General features: G+C 42.5%; 1 protein-coding gene across 11 annotated transcripts in view; it reads left to right on the top strand.

Moving 5' to 3' along the window:
- The window catches only part of LRRC7 (leucine rich repeat containing 7), a 105,302-nt gene that overhangs the window by 56,559 nt on the left and 28,336 nt on the right, over nucleotides 1-20,407 (top strand). For 8 of the 11 annotated variants that reach the window (XR_004418712.1, XM_033067555.1, XM_033067546.1 and 5 more), the window contains exons 7-13: nucleotides 1,906-1,969; nucleotides 7,105-7,179; nucleotides 7,641-7,785; nucleotides 8,960-9,032; nucleotides 11,692-11,821; nucleotides 12,297-12,412; nucleotides 18,739-18,808. Coding sequence is in view for 10 of the 11 variants with exons in the window: in XM_033067555.1 (XP_032923446.1) it covers nucleotides 1,906-1,969; nucleotides 7,105-7,179; nucleotides 7,641-7,785; nucleotides 8,960-9,032; nucleotides 11,692-11,821; nucleotides 12,297-12,412; nucleotides 18,739-18,808 (673 nt within the window). In the remaining variant the exon portion in view is untranslated. Of the gene's footprint in view, nucleotides 1-1,905; nucleotides 1,970-7,104; nucleotides 7,180-7,640; nucleotides 7,786-8,959; nucleotides 9,033-11,691; nucleotides 11,822-12,296; nucleotides 12,413-18,738; nucleotides 18,809-20,407 lie in introns of those variants that run through there. The other 3 variants (XM_033067549.1, XM_033067553.1, XM_033067554.2) reach the window with 3 other exon arrangements.

Below are 20,407 nucleotides of genomic sequence, written 5' to 3' on the forward strand. Positions count from 1 at the left end.
CTTTGGGGGGTTTTGGAGCTGGAGCCCAAAATTCAGGGAGAGAGGCTGGAAATTCACCCCTTTGTTTTTCTTCAGGAAATATGGATTTCCCTTTGTTTTTCTTTATGAAATAAGGAATTTCCTTTTGTTTTCCTTTAGGAAATATGGATTTCCCTTTGTTTTCCTTTAGGGAATAAGGGATTTCCCTTTGTTTTCCTTTAGGAAATATGGGATTTTCCTGTTCTTTTGGGGTAGGAAAAAAGGATTTTCCCATTGCTTTGCTGTAGGAAATAAGGGATTTTTCCCACTAGTTTGCTTTAGGGAATAAAGGATTTCCCACTGTTTTACTTCAGGAAATAAAATTTTTCCCATTGTTTTATGTCAGAAAATAAGGATTTTCCCATTGTTTGTTTAGGAAAAAAGGATTTTCCCATTGTTTACTTCAGGATAAAAGATTTTTCAATTGTTTTGCTTTAGGAAATAAGGGATTTTCCAGTGTTTTACTTGAGGAAATAAAGGATTTTCCTGTTATTTTGTTTTAGGACAAAAGGATTTTCCCATTGTTTTGCTTTAAGAAAAAAAGGGATTTTCCCACTGATTTCTTTTAGGAAATAAAGCATTTTCCAATGTTTGTCTTCAGGAAATAAAAGTTTTTCCCATTGTTTTTCTTTATGAAATTAAGGATTTTCCATTGTTTTACGTCAGGAAAAAAAAAAGGATTTTTCCCATTGCTTTGCTTTAGGGAATAAAAGATTTTCCAATTTTATTTTTTTTTTTTTTTTTTAGGAAAAAAGGATTTTTCCATTTTTTTGCTTTAAGAAATGAGGGATTTTTCTATTGTTTTACTTTAGGAAAAACTTATTTTCCCATTTTTTTACTTTAAGAAATAAGGGATTTTCCCATTGCTTTGCTTTAGGAAAAAAGGATTTTTCTCTGTGGCCTAAACCAGAGGATTTTCCAAGTTATTTGAAGAATTTACAATAAAAATTGATGATGAATTGTGGGGTTTATTTCCCTGTTCCTGTGGAGTTCATTTCCTGCTCCTCTGGAGTTTCATTCCTGGTTTTTTGGAGTTTATTTCCCTGTTTTAAGAAAGGAAAAATGAGATTTTCTGGCAGTAAAATCCCAGCAGTGCTCCCAGCACAGCCAGGTTGAAATGCTAAAGCAGGGCTCTGGTTTCCAGCCACAGATAATTTCATTATTTCAACAATAATCACTTTTACCTCTGCTACAAATTGCAGAGATAAAATGGTTGATATTTTAGATCACAGCAATTAAGGCTATGCTAATTTTTTGATTAGGATCTGATTGCCTCAGGAGGCCTCTGAACTGCCTCTTGCAGTTCATGTGAAATGATTTCATTATTTTTATCCTCTTTTCTCACTGCACACCCCCAAACCCAGGGTGGAGTTTGGTTCACTTTGGTCCAGGAGGGCTTAAGGAGAAATTCTGCACTTGGCATAAAACCCTGCTCCAGTTTTGTTCGTGGAAACAAAGGCAAAAATTGATTTATTAACTTTGAACTTGTCTAAATCTGAACCTCAGAGCAGGGACCTGCCTTGAGACTCCAAACACTTTTAGTGGTTTATAAAAAACCACAACAAAGGCATAAATCTCCCTCAAAAACCCACAATTTCTGTTATATTTCATTACTGATGTAACATTTTCCCTGAGCAAACATGCAAAAACCTACCAAGATTTTGTTTATTTTGATATGAAAATACCTGCTGCTGGCTTTTGAGTTCAATACCCTCAGTTAAAGTCTCAAGGATGGAATATATTGCTGAATTTTGCATCAGAAGCTGGTGCAATCCTTTTTTTCCTTTTTTTGCCACCACAGTATCAATGCAGCTTTATTTTTACCCCACCAAAATCTGACGTTTTGGAGTTAAAATCTCATTTTAAGTCTGTCCTGCTGTGTTCCAGGTCAATGCACAAACTGACCCAGCTGGAGAGGCTCGACCTGGGCAATAATGAGTTCTCTGAGCTGGTAAGAAAGGCTCCAGATTTTCCTGGGAAACCTGGGGGGGTTTGGATGCTCTGTCCATGGGGAATTCCATTTTCACTGGAAAGGTTTTGTGGGATCATGGCCTTGGGCAAAGGACACATTTCCCTCCAACCCAAACCAGTCTGGGGCTCTGTAATTCCAGCAGAGTTTCTGTAATTCCAGGAGTTTCTGTCCCTAACTCAAAAATCAGAATTAATCTCCCTGAGGTTTGAAATCTTTTGGGAATTCTCTCGGGATATCTGTTGCATGGAAGGACAGGATCAGGGATTACAGCCCTAAAGGGAATGGTTCCTGTAGCTTTGGTTAAAACTGAGATAATTCCACTTCAAACAAACCCCAAAATGTCACCTGGTGCTGAAAAGCTGCAGCAAAGTCTCTACATCTGTTTTATGGAGCAACTCCCACCCTGTTCCAGGCTGCTCATTTATTCCATGCAGAAAAGAGAGGCTTTAACTCTGATTTCTAATTAAAATCTTCAGCGTGGATAAACAGAGTGGAATTTTCAGAAGCGCTGCTTGGAATTTTAATTGGGATTCAATCCTCGCTGAGTTCAGAGAGTCTGAGGAATTGGACAATATTCCATGAATTCCATGGCAGCACTGTGATCCCACCAGGGACAGATCAGGACAGCTCCCCCCCTCCTGTCAGGGCCAGAATTCCCAAATTTCACCATTATAAGCTGCACCATTTTCACTAAAATTTTGGTCCGAACCCAAAGCGCAGCTTATAATGAGGTGTGGCTTATATATGGACAGAGAATGAAAAGTTGCTGTTTTAGTTTGGAGGACAGGTGTCTGCTGAGAAAGGCAGGAGCTTCTCTTTGAAAGGGAGAATGTAAACCCCCTCCCTCCAAATTATTGTAATTTTGAAATCAAGGGGCTCTCAGGCAAAGATATGGGAATTAGGAATAACAGTTCTTTACTAGGGAAATTAAAATAGAAATACAGCACTACAAAGAACAAACCCCAAACCCTGACACAGTCAGAGTACAGCCTGACACCCGTCAGGCAGGGTGTTGGCAGCAGTCCCATCCCATGGTGGCTGCATCCTCCTGCAGTGACAGATGTGGCTCAGCTGGAGCAGTGCTCCTGTACAAGGTGCAGTTTCCCTCCGGAGCTCCAGTGGGGATGTGGAGAAATCCGGTTTTCCTCTGGAGTCCAGTGGAGAAAGGGGCTCCCTTAGTGTCCCAAAACCTCTGTTTTTATCTTGGTAAGAAATGTTGGGCTCTTCCCCCTGGCTGGAGCAACTCCCAATGGGATGCAGTAATTTTATCAGTGCCACAGTGGGACTCAATGGCCATGAGCAGAAAATGACTGGCTGGAGGAAGGATGGGCTGTGAAAAGATAAAGAACACTGCCCCAGCTGGTTTATAAACCATGGCCATGAACAGGAGATATCCCATGAGATAAAGAACACTGCCCCAGCTGGTTTATAAACCATGGCCATGAACAGGAGATATCCCATGAGATAAAGAACACTGCCCCAGCTGGTTTATAAACATGGCCATGAACAGGAGATATCCCATGAGATAAAGAACAATGCCCTGCCTGGTTTCAATGGATGCCCATTAGCAGAATATCTCCCACAGAGATCAGGATCACTGCCCCCACCCTCAACAACAGATGGTGATAGAACAGAAACCTTTTATCACACTCTGTATTGTAACCTGTGGCTCATCAGGTGTGGCTTATGTATGGACAAAGAATGAAAAATTCCTGATACCTGGAAGTGCAGCTTATACTCAGTGCGGCTTATAATCGTGGAATTACTGTAATTAATTTCTCAGGCAATTTTCAGGCAGCTGCTCCAAAAATGCAGGAATCAAAGGGGCCAAGAGGCCAAGGAGCAGTGGGGGTGTGCAGGAATGTCCCAGGAAAAGCGGTTCTAGTTTAACTCACACCTGGAAAAATGGATTTAAAGGTGATGTTTCCATGGATTGTGAAAAGCTGGCTTGGGTTCCCATAGGAATTTCGTTTTTACTGAGGAAGGGGGGTTGGTGCTGTGGCTTGGCCTCGTTTCCCTGCTGTCCTGGGAATGTTGGGACCCTTCCCTTGGAGCTGGAAAAGTCCAAGGGCAGAATGAACTCATCCTGCTCATCCACCCTGCTGGGAGCAGCATTCCCAAACCCTGCAATGCAAATTGGGGCTCCCTAAATAGCAGCTGGATGCAAGCTGTAATCAAGGAAGGGAAGATATTGTTGGATTGTTTTTTTCTTTTTCTTTTTTTTTTCTTTTTTTTTTTTTTTTTAGGGTTGTGATTAAATGTACTAGAGATTGTATTTTTTGCTCAGACTTCGATGTTTATTAATTTTTATTTATGTCACAATGAGTTTTGCAGTACTTTCAGATAACAAGCTAGAGATTTTTTTTTCCTATGAGGTTTTTTAAGGTAAATGGTTCAATTAAGAATGGACACTTAAATTATCTTTACTTTTAACTTAATAACCAATCACTCACGACCAGCAATGAGGATTTTTTTTATTTAATTACAGAAGTACCACTTAGACTTATGAAGAAGAAACAAAACTTTCACCTTAAAACTTTCATCTTGTTTTTTATCTATTGCTATATTCTAAGACTTTACATTCTGAATTTCCTGCTATGTGATACTACACACTTTTATTTAAATTATATACTTGTGATTTTAATTTTATTACTCAACATTGGAAGCCTTTTCCACAGCTTCAGGTCAAAAACAGTGATTTTTTGGGGGTCAGTGCCTGTCAGCACAGAAAGCCTAAATTTAAAATTCTCAGTTTCCAGGGTTCCAACAGGAAGGGGCAGCAAATCCCGTTCCTATCCCTATTCCTGTTCCTGTTCCTATTCCTATTCTTATTCCTATCCTTATTCCTGTTCCTATTCTATTCCTATTGCTGTTCTCTTCTGTTCTATTACATTTCATTCTATTCCTGTTCTTATTCCTGTTCCTATTCCTATTCTTACTCCTATTCCTGTTCCTTTTCTGCCCTATCCCCATCCCTATCCCTGTCCCTGTCCCTGCTCCTGTTCCTATTGCTCTTCCTATTCCCATCCCTATCCCTATTCTATTCCTGTTGCTATTCTATTCTGTTCTGTTATGTTTTGTCCTGTTCCTATTCCTATTCCTATTCCTATTCCTATTCCTATTCCTATTCCTATTCCTATTCCTATTCCTATTCTTGTTCCTATCCCTATTCCTGTTCCTGTTCCTATTCCTATTTCTATTCCTGATCCTGTTCATATTCTAGTCTTATTGCTATTCCATTCTATTTTATTATATTTTGTTTTATATTATATTCTATGCTATTATACTCTATTCTATCCCTATTCCTATTCCTATTCCCATTCCCATTCCCATTCCCATTCCTATTCCTATTCCTATTCCCATTCCCATTCCTATTCCTATTCTTGTTCCTATTCCTATTCCCATTTCTATTCCTATTCCTATTCCTATTATTCCTATTCCTATTCCTATTCCTATTCCTATTCCTATTCCTATTCCTATTCCTATTCCTATTCCTATTCCTATTCCTGTTCCTGTTCCTGTTCCTGTTCCTATTCCTATTTCTATTCCTGATCCTGTTCATATTCTATTCTTACTGCTATTCCATTCTATTTTATTATATTTTGTTTTATATTATATTCTATGCTATTATATGTTATTCTATCCCTATTCCCATTCCTATTCCTATTCCTATTCCTATTCCTATTCCTATTCCTATTCCTATTCCTATTCCTATTCCTTTTCTTTCCCATTCCCATTCCCATTCCTGTTCCACCCTATTCCAATTGTAGCAGTTTATGTGGAAAATGAGAATATCCCCCAAACAGGCCGGAGCCAAAGCATTTCCAGCAGACACAAACGAGGTTTTCATGGCACTTTAATTCCAACCCATCTCCTTGGGATCTGGAATGTTCCATGGTGCTCCACAGTGATGGAAATTCCATCCTCCAAGGAATTCCCCATCAGGGTGAGCTCTGCAGGAGCAGGCCTTGAAGAAAGGTGTCTGTTAATGAGAGGGATTGAAGAGCAAATTAAAGTTGAGAGGGGAAATTATGATTATCCATAATGACCTCAGCCCCTGAACACTCCAGAGGGATAAAGAAACATTAATCAGCACGGGAACAAATAGTATCAAATGACCATTAATCAATTGAGCCTGGAAATGAGAGGTGGTTTTAATCATTGGAGGACAGCAGAATTTCAAAGGAATTAACAGAGGCAAAATAAATCATCTTTAAAATGCTCAGCACTAGTTTTTAATAGGAACTCATTATGTGGAGGTGTGGAAAACAAGGAATGAGTTCTGTTCACCAGCTTTGTGCTGTTCTGATGAGGCATCAGGGGCTTCTCCACCATTCCCTGGGCGAGTGGAAAATCAGATTTTTCTGGGAACGGCAGCATTCCAAACCAGAGCACGTGGGATGACTCGAGGTCTCTCTTGGGGTCTGCAGGTCCATTTGTTCCTGCCTGTGCTGGAATAATTCCAGGGGAACTGTACTGCTTCCAAATGAATGGAATATTTATTTCATGGAGTATTTCATGGAACATTTAATACCAGGTTCTGGCAGGCTTTGAAAAAAAAAAATCTCCACAACCTGAGAGGGTGAAGGCAAATTGTTTTGCTGTGGAAAGTGTTTTATGGGAAAGGAAAACACTGCTGAGGAAACCTGGGAATATTTGTGACCTGGATTTGTAATTCTGGAATTGCACAGCTGTAAGGAGCGAGCAGTGATTTGGGGAATTGCCTTTTTTAGCTCCCTGAAGAGCTGAAGAGAATAAAACAGATGGAAGTTGGGTTTTGTAATTCCAGGTTTTATCAGGGCCCATCCTCTCCTGTGCATTCTGACTCCTGGCTGTGCCAACTGCAGATCTCAAATCTCCCCAGGATGTGTCCTTTGGGCTCATTTCTTTTGCAAAAGGTTCTCAAATTCCCCAAATTCTGATAAAAACCACCAATGGTTAAATAACACGAAGGGAATGTTGTCCTTAAACCCCTGGAAAGCTCAGGTGGGTTATGAAACACCACAGGGAAGTGAAGAGGGAAGCTTTATTTTTTTTCAGAAAACACTGATTTTTGTTTAACTGAAGACACACTGCTTTATTAACTGCCCATAATTATTTATTCTTTTCCTCAGCCCGAGGTTCTTGAACAAATCCAGAACCTGAAGGAGTTGTGGATGGACAATAATTCCTTGCAAGTGCTACCTGGGGTATGGACATTTATTTCAGGGAATTTTGGGGTGATTTGGTGACCTGTCTGCCTGGCAGGGAACACCTGCACGTGCATTTCCTCGGGTGGGAGCAGAGAGTCGATAATTAATTAATTGCTAATTAAAGAATTTATGGGATGGTTCGACACAGAAAAGCTCCACCTGCCCGGTGGGAGGTGGGAATTGGGAATTTCCTTTGGATCTGGGTCCAGGTGGAGAAACACCTCAGCTGCATGCCCAGGAATGTCAAATTCCAGCAGGCTGGATTAATCTGAAGCACATTAATTAACTTTGGGGGGGTTAATTTTGCTCCTTTGAGGCTGAACCCACCGCGGGGAGAGGAGCGATGCGGAGGGCGCTGAGGAAACTCCAGATCAGCTGGATTTGTGTGTTTGTCTCTAATTAACGCTCCAATTAACAGCTCCATCTGCTCAAGTAACTCTGTCTCACGTGCTATTAAGTCTATAGGGAAGTTAAAACAGCTCGTGTACCTGGATGTGTCCAAAAACAGGATCGAGACCGTGGACCTGGACATCTCGGGCTGCGAGGGGCTGGAGGATCTCCTCCTCTCCTCCAACATGCTGCAGCAGCTGCCAGACTCCATCGGTGAGCAAACAGCAGGGATTCTCTCCAGTTCACCTTTTTTTTTTTTTTTTTTTTTTTTTATTTTTTGTAATTACGGGATTTTGTAATTGCGGAGCAAAGCCATTAAATCCCAAAGGAGGCAGGAAATGGTGTCTGGACCATCCTGTAAATTGAGAATTCCCTGGCTGGAAGGAAATATTTCCTGGTTAGAAGGAATTTTTCCCTGGCTGGAAGGAATTATTCCCTAGTTAGAAGGAATTATTCCCTGGCTGGAAGGAATTATTCCCTGGTTGGAAGGAATCTTTCCCTGGTTAGAAGGAATTATTCCCTGGTTAGAAGGAATTATTCCCTGTTTGGAAGGAATTATTCCCTGGATGGAAGGAATTATTCCCTGGCTAGAAGGAATTATTCCCTGGCTGGAAGGAATTATTCCCTGGTTGGAAGGAATTATTCCCTGGTTGGAAGGAATTATTCCCTGGCTGGAAGGAATTATTCCCTGGTTAGAAGGAAATATTCCCTGGCTGGAAGGAATTATTCCCTGGTTGGAAGGAATTATTCCCTGGTTGGAAGGAATTATTCCCTGGTTGGAAGGAATTATTCCCTGGCTGGAAGGAATTGACCCACCTGCTTTGCTCTTTAAAGCCAAGAAGGACAGAATTAATTTGATTTAAATGCAAAATTCAGTCTGAGAGCGATGATGGGATTGCTGCTTGTTCACAGTGGAAAAGGGAAATAAAAAGGAAATAATTCACACTAGGAATTTTGATTTCATTTTGGCTGTTTTGCATGCACAGAATTCCTGGATTATTTAGGATATGTGGATGTTCTGGGAGCTGAGGACACCCCTGTGTCCACTGGGACATTTCCTCCCAGTCCTGAGCCCTTGATTTGCTTTTCCCTTTCCTTTGAACATGGAACTGAAAAATTCCTCAATTTTAAATCAATTTACTCAGATTCCAACACGAATTGCTAATTAACACTGCTAATTATTGACACTCTTATTGGGTGTCTCCTCCTCCTATTTTCCATCTTTTTCTCCTACATCTCCCATCAGTCCCAGGATTTCTGTTCCAGATTGGTTTTCAGGGGGCTTTTAGCAGGAATAAATTGGAATGACACCTCCTAAAATCCAGGATCACCCTGGGATCCCAGGAAATCTCCAGGGGAGCTGCTCATCCACAATTTCTTCCTGCAGGATTGCTGAAGAGACTCACAACTCTGAAAGTGGATGACAACCAGCTCACAATCCTGCCCAATGCCATTGGAAAGTGAGTCCAAGTTTCATCTTTTTTAATTAAAATACCTTTTCCCTCTCTGCTCGAGGAGTGTGGGTTTTCAAATATAAAATCAGACAAATACACTGAATTATGGAATAATTTCCATTTAAATTTGGAGCAGCACTTTTAAACCTGGGGATTTTTCAGTGCAAGGGGGAAGAAGCTAAAATATATAATATAAAATATAAAAATATATATATGTAACATATAAAATATAATAAAATTTTCCAAGAGGAGAACCAAAGATTTCAGTGTGAATGGATTTGGATGAGCAGAGCAGCAAAAGTAGAAGAATTTGGGGGAAATCCATCTGTTCCCATGGCAACAGCCAGGGAAGGATCTCACAGGGATGGAGAGTTCCTAAAATACAACAGAAACCTCAGCAGGGAAGTGTAGTGGTTTTGGTTCATTTATTTGAATTTTTTTGTTGTGAGATAGGATCAGGAGGAAGGTAATGTGGGCTTAACTTTAAATGGTACAAAGAGAAACTTTATTATTAGAAACTATAGGAAAAAAACTCAGAATAAAACTTTAGACTTTTTTTTTCTCACACACACTTCTTTTTTTACACTGAAAACACACAGAAAATAATTTAGTCAGTTTACTATTTTTAAAATAGTCTTTCACTAATTTACTTGGAAGAGGAGAGTTTTTCCTTCTGTTTATGGAGATTTTTTTTTTACAAGAAATAGTTTTCCTGTGGCTTTGATGTTACAGTGATCAGCTGCTTGGGAAAATGGAATTTTGATTACTATGTAAAAAAAATCCTTTTCTTCAACTAACAGGTTTTCTCATTGTTATTTCTGAGCACCATATTATTTATGAGGCACTCCTTAAGAATTAACATTTTCAGAAAACCTTTACAAACCACGACTTCCAAAATCCTCCAGAATTATCCCGTCCCACCCTGCCAGGGCAGTGACACCTCCCTCCATCCAAGCCCTGTTTCAATAAAAATTTCACTGTTGTGATGCCATTTGGGACCAATAATCCATATTTGTGACCTGTTCCAGCCACTGAAGGCCCAGGCTGGGTCACCCCTGGAGTGTTTAAATTTATGGGATTTTCATGGAGAGCATCAGAAGCTGGTGATGGGAATCACTGAAGGACAAAGCTTTGCTCCACAAGTCTCTGTGGAGCAGCAAATTCCCATCCAAGACAAAGCTCAGAAGGCTCCAAGATCTGAATGCTGTGAAAAGATGGATTTAAATCCAGCTTCAGCAATTCTAAAACCTTTTAAACTTTTTTTTTTTAATTTATTGGATTGCTCCAGTTGAAGGGAAATCCCATTTTTTAACCCAATATCTCTTCAGAATTTGTCTTGGAGCCTTAATCACATTTCCACTGCAGTGAGGTGGAATTGCAGAGCAGCTGGGATCACCTGGGATCCCCACACTGGGCTGGAGCCACTTCCACAGTGAAAAATTCCCTCTAACGAGGGCAGAGCCTCCCACAGCACAGAGAGCTCGGCTCTGACTCATCCCTCTGCATGGATTCCTGCTGGGTCTCATTTTCCCAAATTCCAGTGGTGGAACCCTCACCCTGAGCCTGTCAGTGGCACACAGGGGCTGGCAGTGTGGAGGAGGGAATATTCCCTCTGGGATTCCTCCCCTGAGCACTTCCAGGCTGACTCTGTGCTCTGCCGGGGACCTCCACCCTCAATTTTTGGGATTTCTGTTCAGAGGTGGCTCTCAGAGTGCACAATAGGCCTGGCTTAGTCAAACATTCCCTAAAAGTCAGGGGTCAGTCACAGACAGGCTGGAGGTGTTCCCTGTGGGATCTGGGGGTGGGAAGGTGCCAGAGGTTTGGGGGTGTTGCTTGTTGCTGGTTTGAAAGCAAAACCAGTGAGAGACTCCAAGTGAGAAATACAATTTAATAGGACAAAAGAGGAAAAAAAAAATAAAATACATACAATAGTAGAAAATAAAAGAAAAGCACTGCCAGAGTCAGAACAGAGCCTGACACCCTGTTAGGGTGGTGGTAGCAGTTTAGATGAAGGGGTCTTGTTGAGGTTTTGATCCTGTAGAAAGGTCTGGTAGCTCTTGTCCTCTGGAAACCAGTGGGTAAGGGCAGCTTTGGTGTTCCAAATCTCAGATTTTATCTGGGTAGGAAATGCTTGGCTCCTCCCCTGGGTGGAGCATCTCCCCATGGGATGATGGAATTTTATCAGCCATGCACTGGGACCCAATGGCCATGAACAGGAGAGATCTCCTGGAGGGAGGGTGGGCTGGGGAAAGATAAAGAACACTGCCCCAGCTGGTTTAACACATGGCCATTAACAGGAGATATCCCACAGAGATAAAGAACACTGCCCCAGCTGGTTTTTGAGGTTTTTTTTAAAGCTGGTCCATGAACAGGAGCTGTCTCACAGAGATAAAGAACACTGCCCCACCTGTTTTTTGGTTTTTTTAAAGCTGGTCCATTAACAGGAGATCTCCCCACAGAGATAAATAACACTGTCCCAGCTGGTTTTAAACAAGGCCCATAACAGGAGATCTCCCACAGATATCAGCATCATTGTCCCACCTGGTTTAACAGCTGGTGATAAAATCCAGATTTTTGGGCACATCTGTACACTGTAACCTGGGACAGGCGTTCATTGCACGCTCCAGTCCCTGCCCAGCCTCTAACCAGGGGTTTCCCACCGCAGCTTGTCCCTGCTGGAGGAATTTGACTGCAGCTGCAACGAGCTGGAGTCGCTGCCCTCCACCATCGGGTACCTGCACAACCTGCGCACGCTGGCCGTGGACGAGAACTTCCTCCCGGAGCTGCCCAGAGAGGTGAGCAGCTCCTGCTGTGCCCAATTCCAGCCTGGAATTCCGGCATTCCATCCCTGCCCCAGCAGGCAGATCACCTCAGGTCAAGGAGTTGTATGGTCTTGGTGTGCAAGAGCAAAAATTCCAAATATTCGGTGGTAAAACGGAGCAGTAAATCCATGGGAAGTTGGGGATATCCCTGTGAGGAGCCCCAGATATTCCCTGAGGTTCCAATGGGAAAATGTCATTTCCTGATTGAATTCTGGATTTTCTGCCCCTTGTGCCTTTCAATTTAGCCAATTTAGCCACCTCCTGCGATGAAAAGTGATAATAAACTTTATTCATGATAATAAACGCTATCGTTTTATATTAGTTATTATTTATTTTTTATTATTATTTATATTCTTTATTGTTTTTATATTAAAAACTCCATGCCATGCCCTCTAAACTGCATTCCCAAATTTGGGATTCCATCGTTTTGGCTTTTCCATTCCTGCAGATTGGGAGCTGTAAGAACGTGACTGTGATGTCCCTGCGCTCCAACAAACTGGAATTTCTTCCTGATGAGATTGGCCAGATGCAGAAGCTGAGGGTGTTAAATCTGAGTGATAACAGGTACAGTTCACAGCTTTTGGATTTTTTAGCCAATTTAAGATTTTTTTTTTTTTAATTTAAACTTTGCCTTTGAAGTGTTTGCAAAGATATATTCCTCTAAAATATATTTTAAAATAAAAAATTACCTTCAGAATTCTAGTTTTGAAATAGTGTAATTATAATTTAATTTATTTAAACTATGAGGAAACTATTGGTCAATTTTTCTTAATCCTTATGGTTTGGTCTCGGCCCATTTGACATCCAAAGGAAAACTTCAAGAAATCTGAATAAGGAAAAATTTTGGTGTGTTTTAATAGCTTCAAACCCATTTCCTTCTTTTATCTCCTGCTGTTTCCATGCAAAAAATTGAGATATTGTCTAAAGGTTTGTAATATTTAATGATTACAAAGCTGACACCCAGGGAACCAGGAACCAGGGATTTGTTATTCTGCATCCACTGAAATCCAAGGAACATTTTTAATTTCCTTTTCCTTTTGTCAATTCGTTTGTCCTTATGCACAGCACTGTGCTTAGACGAGAAATAAAATGCTTAAAATGAGCTGTTCTCAGGGAAAATCTGAATTTCCTTGAGGTTTATCCGTGTGGATGTGCCAGGAATGTGGGGATTTGCAGTATCACCACAGATTTGCTGGGTAGTGCAAGATGTGGGGGGTGAATTCCATTTTCTCTCCAGGAATTACCATCCACACTCAGCAAAAATCAGGGAAGGATTTTCCAGCTCCGTTTTATTGCTGAGATTCAGGCTGAACATCAAATATAAATTATAGAACCCCCCTGGAATTTTGTTTAAAATTCCTTAACTCGGTTCCATTCCGTCCTGCATCGCAATTCTGTGACACAAATTCCATCCTGGGTGGGCCTGTCCCAAATCCAGTGGATTTCCAGGTGGATGTTCCCAGTGCTGGTCCCTCCTCTGCCCTGTGGGGACACAAAGGAGGGCACAGAGAGGGGGGCACTGCTGATCCATGATTTTTTGGGAGTTAGGAATGCAGGGAACCTTCCCTAACATGTTAAACCACCCTGAGCAGGGTCACTGCCCCCTTTCCAACCCGGAATTGTGCTGGGAGTTTGAGCTGGGGAAGCAGGAAACTGTTGGGGGGTATTTGGGGCTTTTTTCTCATTTTTTCCCCCCAGTGATTTTCCTGCTGATTCCAGCACTGGTGTGTAGGGACTGGCTCGGATGGGGAGGCAGCTCAGGGCTTCCCACCCTCCTAGATTCCCGTAAAATTCCAGCTCCCAGCTGGGAGAGGATTGGGATTTCCACTGGGGAGGAAGGGGATGATGGGGCCAGCATGGCAGTGATGTGGGGTGGGATGTGCTGTTCCTTGGGATGGAATGGGATATTCCATGGGATAGAATGTGGTATTCCATGGGGTGTTCCATGGGGTGGGATGTGTGTTTGTTCCATGGGAAGGAATGTGATATTCCATGGGGTGTTCCATGGGATGTTCCATGGGATGGAATGTGTTGCTCCATAGGATGAGATGTGATATTCCACGGGGTTTTCCATGAGGTGGGATGTGCTGTTTGTTCCCTGGGATGTTCCTTGGGGTGTTCCATGGGATGGAATGTGGTGTCCCATAGGATGGAATGGGATATTCCATGGGATATTCCATGGGGTGTTCCATGGGGTAGAATGTGTTTTTCCATGGGACAGAATGTGGTATTCCTTGGGGTGTTCCATGGGATGTTCCATGAGGTGGGATGTGCTGTTTTTTCCATGGGGTGTTCCATGGGATGGAATGTGGTGTCCCATAGGATGGAATGTGATATTCCATGGGGTATTCCATGGGGTGGAATGTGGTGTTCCTTGGGATGGAATGGGATATTCCATGGGATGGAATGTGGTATTCCTTGGGGTGTTCCATGGGATGTTCCATGAGGTGGGATGTGCTGTTTGTTCCATGGGGTTCTTCATGGGATGCAATGTGGTGTCCCATAAGATGGGATGTGATATTCCATGGGGTGTTCCACGGGGTGGGATGTGGTGTTTGTTCCATGGGATGGGATGTGATGTTCCTTGGGATGAAATGTGGTGTTCCATGGGTTTTTTTATGGGATAGAATGTGGTGTTCCATGGAGTGGAATGTGGTGCTTGTTCCATGGGGTGTTCCACGGGATGGGATATGGTGCTTGTTCCATGGGATGCTCCATGGGATGTTCTGTGGGATGTTCCACGGGGTGGGATGTGGTGTTCCTTGGGATGGAATGTGAAATTCCGTGGGGTGTTCCATGGGATGTTCCATGGGGTGTTCCATAGGATGTTCCATCGGATGGAATGTGGTGTTTGTTCCATGGGATGGGATGTCATGTTCCATGGGATGAAATGTGGTGTTCCATGGGATGTTCCAGGGATGGGATATGCTGTTTGTTCCAGGGATGGGATGTGGCAGCTGTGCCCTTCCCACTCCCCCTCAGCACTGCCTGGTGACCCAGATCCCTCACCTTCAACCCTTAAACCTGGCCTGATTGTCTCTAAACCTGGTGGAATCATCTCCTCTGCTCTTCTGCTTTGGGAAGTGAATCTTTCCAAACCTTTCCCCCTCTGCTGCTCCCAGCTCCAACTGAGTTCCAACCTTGCCCTGCTGAGACCTTGGGATAATTCTCTTGCCATGGAACTTCCCACCTTAATGAAAACCAAAAGATCCCAACATTCTGCACCAAAGAGCTTGGATTAAGTTCAGACACCTTCTTAATGTTAGATTTTTTAATGATTTTTTTTTTTTTACTTTCTGAGGTCCCAGCTTCCCTTTCATCACCATCCCAGCAATCCCTGTTGTTCCTTTGGACGAGTCCACACTAAAGAGAGCTGGGGCTCCACTTGCTGCTGGAACATTCCCGTGCTCCCACAGCAGTTTTTGGCTCTCTGCTCTTCCCTGCATCTGGCAGAGGGGGCAGATCCCAAGAGCTCTTTCCCTCCAGGCATTTGAAAGTTTTGCTCAGGGGGAATCAGCATCTGAGTCCCTTTCTGGTGCATTTTGGAGCTGGGGCTGTTGGGCATCCCAGATTCCATTCTGCTCAGGGGAAATCAGTGTCTGAGCCCCTCTCTGGTGCATTTTTATCTCTGATCTCTGCCACTACAAACCTTCACTCTGTTCCGTGTCTTCTCCTCATCCCTGGATGTTGGGACTTGCTGACCTTACCTGGCCAGAAGCCCTCAGAATTCCAGGATTTCCTTCAGACTTCCATGGTGGAATTCCACTTAACCCAAGGCAATTCCTTCAAACTGAACCCAAAATTCTCATCTCCACCCCTGGGACTCCTCTCTCCCTTCATCTTCCCAACTCCAAACCTTCCCAAAGGGAATGTGGGATTCTCTTGGCTCTGGATCCAGATGTGGTGAGGTTTTTGTGCAGAAGCAGCTCTGGGAGCTCCAGCTCATCCCAAATTTCTCCCAGGGGTGTCTGCTCAGCCTTTGGGAGTCTGGAAATCCCAAATTCCTCAGCAAACGCCTTGTCTCCCATCTGCTTCTCCTCTCTCCTCAGAGTCCTCCCAGGTCTGAGCCCTGTGATTGAGAGGTAGAATTGTTAGAAAGTCCCTTTGGGCTACACTTCCCCAGAGCCTCAGTTACTGGTAAGTCACCTTTCTTTTAGTTCCAGCTTGTTCTTAAAGAGCTGAGAGAGCCCCCCCCATCCCGTTCTTGAAAGGGCTGAATCTCCTCTTTCTGCTCCTAAAAGAGCAGAGAAAATCCCCTCTTTCTGTTCCTAAAGAGCTGAGAGAATTCTCCCTTTCTGATCTTAAAGGGATGAGAGAATCCCTCTCTTTCTGTTCCTAAAAGGGCTGAGGGAACTCCCCTTTCTATTCTTAAAGGGCTGAGAGAAACCCTTCTTTCTGTTCCTAAAAGAGCCAAGAGAAACCTCCCTTTCTGTTTTTAAAAAATCTGAGAGAATCCCTTCTTTCTGTTTTTAAAAGGGCTGAGAGAATCCCTTCTCTCTGTTTTTAAGAGCTGAGAGAACCCCCCATTTCTATTCTTAAAGGGCTGAGAAAATCCCCTCTTTCTGTTCCTAAACAACCGAGAGAATTCCCCCTTACTGATCTTACAGGGCTGAGAGAATCCTCCTCTTTCTGTCCCTAAAAGGGCTGACAGAAACCTCTCTTTCTGTCCTAAAAGAACTGAGAGAATCCTCCCATTTCTGTCCTAAAAAAGCTAAGAGAATCCCCCCATTTCTGCCCTAAAATAACTGAGAGAATCCCCCCTTTCTGTCCTAAAAGAGCTGAGAGAATCCCCCATTTCTGCCTTAAAAGAACTGAGAGAATCCTCCCATTTCTGCCCTAAAAAAGCTGAGAGAATCCCCCATTTCTGCCTGTGCTTCTGGGGTCCCAATTTGTCACTCCCACAGAAGTCAGGAAAGTTCCTCAGACCTCACCAACCCACACAAACCCCAAACCCTGCATCCCTTGTCCTGCTCAGGAATTAGGATTTAGTCCCCTCCTTGTCCTGCTCAGGAATTAGGATTTAGTCCCTTCCTTGTCCTGATCAGGAATTAGGATTTAGTTCCTTCCTGTCCTGCTCAGGAATTAGGATTTAGTCCCCTCCTTGTCCTGCTCAGGAATTAGGATTTAGTCCCCTCCTTGTCCTGCTCAGGAATTAGGATTTAGTCCCTTCCTTCTCCTGATCAGGAATTAGGATTTAGTTTCCTCCTTCTCCTGATCAGGAATTAGGATTTAGTTTCCTCCTTGTCCTGCTCAGGAATTGGGATTTAGATGCTACAGATGAAGAATTTTCCCTGCACTACACAATTTAAAAGCAAGAAAATTCTATTAGAAAAAAGAGGCTGGGGCTTGTCTTGGCTGGAAATATTCAAAGCCCAGAATGATTTTGGGTGCTCCCCATCTTTAATCCAGAATTTGAGGTTTTTCCTCCCAAAGGCTCTTTAAAACCAGGCTTTGTCTGATGTTTAAAAGTTGTACCCAGGGGTCTTGGCAAAGCAAATGAAAAATGCAGGGCACGTTCTGCTCCCTCTGATTCCCTCCCAGAGCATCCCAGCCCTCCCAGACACAAATTCCAGCCCACTCCTGACTTTTGTGTGCCCAGGAACGTGGGAATCGCTTCCCTGGGATGCAGCTCTGAGTCTGGCTCAAAAGGGCTTTTCCTCCAGATTTTTTCCCAAATCTGGTTTAGGATTTGGGTTTGCTGGTTCTCCTCTGGTTCTTCCCAGCTCCTTCAACTCCCAAAATCTGGGAGAGCCCCAGCCCATGGCTGGGCCAGGGGGAAGAGCAGGGTTGGGTGGGAAATGGGGCAGGAATTCCGGGGTGGGAGGGTGGGGAGGCTCTGGAATAGAATTCCCAGATTTGCTGAGGCTGCTCCTGGATCCCTGGAAGTGTCCAAGGCCAGGATGGAGCAGCCTGGGATGGGGGAAGGAACAGTGGGGTGGGATAATGGGATAATGGGATTTATGGGATGGGATAATGGGATGGGATGGGATGGGATGGGATTTATGGGATGGGATTTATGGGATGGGATTTATGGGATGGGATTTATGGGATGGGATTTATGGGATGGGATGGGGATTGGGATCATGGGATCATGGGATCATGGGATGGGATTTAAGTTCTCTCCCAACCCAACCCATGCTGGATTTATGATTCTATAACAACTCCCTGTTCAGAAGGAGTTATGGGAAAAACATCAATGAGGATTCCACAAATACCCTGCCATCCATTCCCATTCCCACTCCCAGATCCCTTTTAGGAAATTGTGTTTAAATGTCTCATTAAAATACTGATTTTTTTTTCCCCCTGCTCCATTTAATTTTGTCATTTAGGTTCACTATGAATATTTATAATATTTTAATCTTTGGTCTGACATTCCAACAAAAATGAATTCTCTGTCATCTTGGAATATTTCTATTCCAAACTTCCAGTGTCCAATAAGGGGAGCTCTGTGAGTGACACTGAGGTTCCTCTGAACCTCCCTGGGACCAAGAATTTATCTTTTTTCTGTCTTATATGTGTAATTTTATTACACTGTAAACAAAGGAAAATATCTCAGTCTCTGCCCAGTATCAAAGGATGTGATGTCAGCAGCTCTACTTTCCAGATAAAACTCTTAATGAGGAATATTAATCACAGGAATAATAATAATAATAGGAACAACAGCAATAAAAATAAAAATAAAAATAAAAATAAAAAATAATAGGAACAACAATAATAATAGTAATAATAACAACAGGAATATTGATAAAATATTGCATTTCAGTAAAATTGACTTTAAAAAGCAGTAAAATTTTAGCTGTTTCAGGGTGATACACATGCTGCATATAAATCTTTATATAAATTATTTTGGAAATGAAGGATTCACCTTGTCCCAATATTCTCCTTTGCAGACTGAAGAATTTGCCCTTCACTTTCACCAAACTCAAAGAACTGGCAGCTTTGTGGCTTTCTGACAACCAGGTAATGTCTTTAAAAATATTCCCATTTTATATATAATATATAAATCATATATAAATAATATATATTATATTATAAAAATATATTATATTTTATATATATATAAAAATACATATATATATTTATATTAAAATATTCTCATTTCCCTTAGGAAAGGGGCTGCCCATGAACCCTGACACTCAATGCAGGATTTAGAGAAATTTTGGAAGGGCTTGCTCCCAGCCCAGCTGCAGGTTTCCATATCCAGCCATAAATCCTGCTGGGTGTCATTTTTTTACCATGGAAAATTCACCTTTTCAGGATTTATTTTACCAGGATCAGCTTCTGCCTCCTCACCAAAGTAGTAAATAAAAATCAAAAGTAGCACGGGAGTATTTTTGAAGTAGAAATTCAGGATGTTTGTTCCCAAACTCGTTTTTATCCTGCTTTATTTTCCCACCCTTTGCTCCATCTGCTCCTCTTCCCTTTTCCCTCATTCTCCCACCCCTGCACATTTTAAACTCACTGTAGTCAGGGAGAGTTCAAACAAGTCAAAGATGCACGAGGACTTTGGGTCTTGCTTTGGAGAAAATTCCCTTCTGTGCCTTTCTTTGTTCCTTATAAACTCTGTTTTATAGCAGATATTCTTTGGGATTCTATTTTAAACCGAATTATGCAACAGGAACCCTGAGAAATGCAACGGCTCCAGCAGCAGCTGAGCCCTAAAATAATCTGAGATGTACATTTAGTTTTAGAGCAAAGCCAAAAATGTGGAAGCTGAAAGGGGAGGGGGGAAATATAAAATTATTATTAAATTTTAATGTTAAATGAGGATTCTTGGGGGTTTTTTTCCTCCCTCTGATTTGCATTTTTAAAATCAGCATTGCCAGGCACAGAACACCTCCAGCCCTTTAAATACACAATAATTCCCAGCATTTTGATTTTCCTGTGGTTGATTCCCATTCTCTGGGCTGTGAGTTGCTCCTGGGTCAGGGCAGAGCAAAGCAAAGACAAAACATCCCCAGCAAAGCCAAACCCAGCAGGAATCCTCAGGGAATGCTCCACTGGGCAGGTTTGCTCCCAGGTGAACTGAAAACCACCAGGAATTTGCTCCTCATGGTTAATTAACTCTTTGTTAGGCCTGGTTTAAGTGCATCCCAGGGGTGTTTAACTGTGCAGTGCCAGGCTGTGAACTGTGTTTGTGTCTCCGGTGGGTTTTTTACCAGATCTGGAGAGTGCTGATATCCATCAGTGACCTCTCAGCAGGTTTTTCCACTTTTTCCACAAGAATTTTATTTCCTGTGAAGGGTGTCAGGCTGGAATCCCCCAGACAAAGGGGGACAGTCATATTTACAGGTTCAAGGAGGATTGAAATTACAACCAATAGAAAGTTACACAGAGAACAGCATCCAATCTAAGTCAGAAGCTCTAAAGGTGAACTGACCAATTACACAAACTAATTTCTAGCCAATTATCTTCCAAAGTGTTGGGAGAGTGAACAAATTCCCAAGGAATTCATTCAACCTTGGTGTCTGGGAGGCCTTGTCCATTAAAGCACATTCCAGGGGCAGACAGCTTGGAGGGAATTGCATCATCCATTCCCCATTGCATCCCTTTCCCCTT

This window comes from Catharus ustulatus, chromosome 9 (genome assembly GCF_009819885.2).
Source record: "Catharus ustulatus isolate bCatUst1 chromosome 9, bCatUst1.pri.v2, whole genome shotgun sequence".
NCBI lineage: Eukaryota > Metazoa > Chordata > Aves > Passeriformes > Turdidae > Catharus > Catharus ustulatus.